Source organism: Hemitrygon akajei, chromosome 7 (assembly GCF_048418815.1).
Source record: "Hemitrygon akajei chromosome 7, sHemAka1.3, whole genome shotgun sequence".
Classification (NCBI taxonomy): Eukaryota; Metazoa; Chordata; class Chondrichthyes; order Myliobatiformes; family Dasyatidae; genus Hemitrygon; species Hemitrygon akajei.
In genome coordinates, this window is record NC_133130.1 from 14,586,871 (window position 1) to 14,592,870 (window position 6,000).

A 6,000-nucleotide genomic window follows, 5' to 3' on the forward strand; every position below is an offset into this window, starting at 1 on the left:
GCTAACTCTTTTTAGAGTTAGATATTGTCAAAATTAGCCCATCCCCCATACAGTTCTGAAACTACGCTCCCTGATGAAGTGAAGCATCAGTTATAAAGTTGACCAGTACAGAAACAGGCCTTTCAACGCAGTAGATCCCCGCTGATCATTGTGTACATCTTCACTAATCCCATTTGCTTGCGCAAGCTCCATATCCTTCTATGCCTCTCTTATTTACCCGAGTATCTGTATAGATGCCTCTGAAATGACGTACTGCATCGACTTCCAACAGCATGTTTCAGATTTAGAGTCATAGAAAAGTGCAGCACAGAAACAGGCCCTTTGGCCCATCTAACCTGTGCCTACTCTATTGACCTGTACCCAGACCAGAGACCTCCTTAAACCTATTACCCATATACCTATCCAAACTTTTTTGAAACATTGAAATTGAGCTCGCATGCACCACTTGTGCTGGCAGCTCGTTCCAGCCACATCCACTTACCAGCAGCCCCACTATGATTCAATGAGATCACCTGTCATTTTCCCAAGCTCTAATGATAATGGGGTTCAGCTATCTTGTTCCTTTAAGTCAATGACAAAGTACAAATAGGCGACAACTTAATGTCTTCCCATCACCGACTCAGTGCGGTACTTTATCATTGCTACCTTATTCCTACTAACCATGTGCTCCCCTCCCCCCCCCCCCCCCCCCCCCCGCAAGTTCCATGGGTACAAAGTTTCCCTCACTGCAAAATATTTGTATACAGTGCATCTCCTCCCCTGCTAACTCTATGCATACAGGACTTCCTTACACTACTATCCAAATAGGTCTTTCTGTTTCTCATCATCCTATCTCCAAACTAAGCTACAATTAATTTCTTATTAAGGCTTTAGAAGTAAACATGTAAGAGGTAGCAGGCAACACACACAAAATGCTGGTGGAACGTAGCAGGCCATGCAGCATCTATAGGAAGAAGTAGTCCTGACAAAGGGTCTTGGCCTGAAACGTCGACTGTACTTCTTCCTATAGATGCTGCCTGGCCTGCTGTGTTCCACCAGCATTTTGTGTGTGTTGCTTGAATTTCCGCGTCTGCAGATCTCCTCGTGTTTGCGAAGAGGTAGCAGGACTGGGTGTTAAGCTTTTTTTGAGTCAGTCCTCATGCCATATGAGTGTGGCAGATTCTTCAAGCAGCCTTTCCCAAATAATTTGGTTTCCCTTAGGGTCCAAAGAGCTCTTGATGTTGGTTCTATAAGGGGAGCATTCCCTAGAGTAGAAAATTCCAGAACTGATAACCCTCTGAGAGAAACCAGTTTTCCTCTCCTCAATTCTAAAAGCCTGTCCCACAGACTTAAACATGTTAAGAATTTTCCCTTCCCTGTCCACTTAGTTCAGGACTTTCATTTCCCTGATGCCTGACCTCCCTCAAGCAAACAAACAGTGATACTCTAGGTCAAAGAGGGCACCACCGTAGTGTGAAGCTCTTACAGCTCGGGGTGTCAGGGTTCAATCCCTATGTCCTCTGTAAGGAGTTTGTATATTCTCCCCATGGAATGCCTGGGTTTTCTCCTGCGCTCCGGTTTTGGCCCACAGTCTAAAAAACATAACAGCTGGTAGGTTAATCGGTCATTGAAATTGTCCTGTAGTTATGTTAGGGTTAAATTGGTGATTGCTGGATGACATGGCCCAAAGGGCCAGAATGACCTATTCTGCACTGTATCTCTGAATAGATAGATGGGTAGGTAAACAGATTGATAGATATGGCTGAATGTGATCTATCCATCAAAGAAAGCCATGTCCATTGTGAAAAAATAATGGAACTTTACAGATAAATTCCTAAACAGACATTAAAACATATTTGCCTTACAGCTATAATCACTCCTAAGAATAATAAATCTAACACAAAAGTAGTAAAGTCTGTGTTTTTAAAAGTATAACTAAAATATAACCAGATATTGTAAACAAATTAATTTATAATTTCACCAAAAACAGATCTAACCAAGTTGGCAGCTTTCTCATGTAATATCAATAACAAAAATAAGATTGCAATTTAGGAAATAAATGCAATCAATACATCAATAAAAAGGATTTTAATTTTCTCAGTGCAATACTTCTACTGAGTTTGTGATACAAGCCAATCAGTGCAGATAAAAGACTGACTGGAATTATCACCCACAGAGAAAATTAATCCTCCTCCCAAATGTGATAAAGGTCTAAATGTTGTGAAGTGATGTGTTTCATTTTTTTCTGAATAATAAATTAGAAACAACTTGTTTATTCACCACTGCAAAACAAAAAGAGAAAACAATATATGGATATATATCTAGTTCTTTTTCCCAAAACTAACTTCATTCTTAACCTGTTTCAGGTTCCGGATAAATTTTACTAGATACTCATGACGCTTACAAAAAACCGAAAAGTCCTGTTTCTGAAATATTTGTTCCCGATCTTAATAAGAAATGAGCCTTTTTGGAAAATTCACCAGGAGTTGATTTAACGAACTCTGTTGATCACCAGTTCTTCATAAGGAGAGAGAAAAACACACCTACTAAACTAAGCGAGTTCGCAGTCCTATACATGAAACAGACGCCAGAGATGCCTGCCCATTTAAGACTGTTTCATCGCGAAGCAAACAAACAAAAAAAGAAATTTCACACACGAACAAGGCTTAAACTTTACAACCAGCCCTATGAGGGTTGTATTATTTTCCAAGCAACAAACAAAAAAAAAACAGTTTCTTAGCTCGGAATGTTCAAATTATTTTGTCGTATTGTTTCTGTAAATAACTAATTATGGCATTTAAATGGTTCAAACTGAATCACGTCCAACACGAGCTGTGTCGTGTATTAAATGTCTAGGCCTACTACATGCTATCAGCTTTAGAAAGTAACCATCTTTTGTATTAAAGGACATCGCCCAAAACAAATGATGCAATAATGGAAAGAATCATAGAAGTGTAGAGGGGTGTGAAATTTGTCTTTGGTAGTCCATGATGAGCAGTCACTTATCGGCGGTGCAAGAGAACTTTGGATGGAACATAAAACAGTCTGCCGATCAGTTAATGTCAGTATTTGTTCCTGGCCTAGACAAATTTCGTATCAAAATCTTTCTGAGAGTGGGTGGTGGACCTAGGGGCACAAGGGGGTGGGGTGCAGTGGGAGTGAGGTAAAAATAACTTATTTCAGATTTCATGAACGTCACAATATATATATATGTATTTAAAATTTTATGGTTTAGCTAGATAAAGTTTGCATGCTTGTAGGTGCTGCTCACAAGATCAACAGGGAAAAGAAATCAAGTGGCTTGGCTGTTGTGGTTTTTCCAACTGCACAGTTGGGAGTAATCTAGCAACGTACCACAAATTCTCAGTCTGAATTTTCAATTCCTGCTTTCTGGTAGGGAGCCATCCGCAGACAAACCGTAGGTCGAGGAGTCACTCCTTCCTCTCAACTGTGTTCCAGTTCAGCTAAGTTCTCACCGGATAGCAGGATTTGTGAAGTTATACCCCCAGATTTTAGCAAAGGATCCAACACTGTTCCTACTTTCTGTCCGCTCTTTTATCACAGCTGCATTGCGTTTCTTTCCGCACCCCACCCCCTTTTTCCCCATCAGAGTCATTATTTAAAACTGCTATCATCTTCATGTTGCCTTTATTGGGTTTTCTTTAACAGCCTTGGACAATTCAAATCAGACTATTTGTTATTAGCATTGACTATGCTGAAACGTACGTAAAGTGGTTAACTTTCAAAATCTTAGATTATTAATACTGCATCGCATGATTTAAGCTGCCCTAGCTTAAAAACGCAGCATTGGTTACGCTTCTTGTTCAGTTCCTATTTCTACAAATTCATTTATTTTGCAAGAAAGAAGTGTTTTAGCAAATCTTATTGATAATTTTTAAAAAAGCAATTCTCTTATTCCCCAATGCTTTGTGAGAAAATAGTATAATTGTGCAAAAGACTCATTTTCAAGGGATGTAAATCAAAATATGCAAAAAAATGTAAACATATATATATATATAAAAATGAATGTGTTGTAAGATTTTGTGTCCAACATGTTGTGTACACGTGTAAGCATGAGGACTGGTAGGCTGCCAATTATAGTGTTTGATATATGAGACCCATATTTCCAACCAGGACAATACAGACAACCTTACCGTCCAGAAACCCATGTTGTTCCCATAGCAAGGGAAGAGGATGAAGAGATCGACCAAATTGAAAGTGAAATTCACTCGCCTGGATTTAGTCGAATGCAATCATGAGGACCGTCCATCTTTGTTCAAAAAGAAAGGAGAGGCATGAAGAGGCATTAAATCTGGTTGAATTTACAAACTGTGCCTTATTACCACAACCACATCTGCAGAAGCTTCTGTGTTTTTGATCGTTTAATTTTGAATGATTAACTAGAGAGTATTCATGGCTTGATATATGAATGTTCAGTAATGGGTTTAAATCTGACAAAATTATTTCACAAAAAAGCAAAGATTTCTGCCTCATTGAAAGGAGTAGATACATCGTAAATCATAAGATCATAAGATATAGGAGTAGAATTAGGCCATTCAGCCGATCAAGTCTTTTCTGCCATTCCATCATGGCTGATTTATTATCCCTCTTGACTCAATTTCTCTCACTGTAACCTTTGACACCTTGACTAACCAAGAACCTATCAACCTCCGCTTTAAATATACCCAATGATGTGGCCTCCAGAACTACTGACCAACGCGTTGTTATCAGCATCATGTGACATATATCACCCTATATGTCAAATCTGGGACTGTTTTACGTGACATCATGTAACATTATGGTGTTGGAGTAGCTGGAACCCACACAATGATTTCCACTACATAATATGCATTAAAGCTTACTCTAGAAATTATATTGTTAAAAACAATGGTAAGCTTTCTTATTATGTTGTAACCATGGCAACGATATTAGCCCTCCCTATCTTCCTTGTCATCATTTGTAAAGCGGCATTCCTGTACACAAGACTAGCAAACAAACTTTTTGCACTCACTTACCTGTTACTTTCATCTAACTGTGTATATGCTTTTGCCTTCTAACACATCCTTGCTGATATTCTCAGCCTGCATACATTGGTTTTAACTGCATCCCAGTTCATTCTAAATCACCCAAAAAAAGTTTTCTCAAAGTATTAAAACAAAATCCAAAGCATTTTTCCTCATTAATCCACACCACAGTCTCTTTCCCATTTTCAACTGCCCCCATTATGCCCACATTCACAATGGTTACTATGAGCCTTTACCCCAATGTTAGCACTTCTCGTGCTGTTTGAACAATAGCGACAATTAACTAAAGACAAGCTTGTCAATACATTCCAGTAATTATTTAGTGCACCTGTATTTTAAGTTATAAGCTTATAGGAGTATTTTACTTTATCTTACAAGTGTATCGGCTGGTTACATCAAAAGTTAAGAGCAACACACTCTTAAAGAGGGTACCGCTTAGATTCATTGTACCTACCAGACAGAGTACTTAACACTGCTTACAACTATTTGTTACATTAAGACTTTAATACTTTTAAGTGTAAATGTGCTGGTTCTCAGCAGAATTGTTACAAAAGATGATGGAAAAGCATGTCTGATGTATATTTAGTATGGAACTTCTACCGGAATATAGTGTTTTCGGAAACTAGAATGCAGTTGGAATCTTTGCAAGCCTATGGATATAGATTTGCTGCTTCGTATTTGTAACTGCAGATTGTGAATTTCACAGCCTAAATTTCCTATTTATTTCTGAAACAAAAGAGGCATTTTTCAATAAAACTACTGAAATTAAACTAATTGGTCTGTAGTTTTCTTTTAACACTTTTTCTTGAAGAAGTAATTATGAGAATGAGAGGCTAAAGCCATGTCTGGACGGTCCAATCATCCTTGAAGATCAAAGCTCAAGAGGAGATTAAGTGTCTTAATCAAAGTTATTACATTATAAGGGGTTTTGATAGGAATAGGGAGAAACTACATTTACTGATTCAAGCAGCACTAATCAGAAATAAGACAAAGAAGC

At 38.3% G+C, this 6,000-nt stretch overlaps 1 protein-coding gene across 3 annotated transcripts in view; it reads left to right on the forward strand.

Moving 5' to 3' along the window:
* Positions 1-5,773, forward strand: part of col12a1a (collagen, type XII, alpha 1a) — a 367,155-nt gene extending 361,382 nt beyond the window's left edge. For 2 of the 3 annotated variants that reach the window (XM_073050420.1, XM_073050422.1), the window contains one exon: positions 4,114-5,773. In XM_073050420.1, the coding sequence (XP_072906521.1) occupies positions 4,114-4,238 (125 nt within the window). In that variant the 3' untranslated portion in view covers positions 4,239-5,773. Of the gene's footprint in view, positions 1-2,345 lie in introns of all 3 variants that reach the window. The other variant, XM_073050421.1, reaches the window with a different exon arrangement.
* Positions 5,774-6,000: the final 227 nt, after the last annotated feature.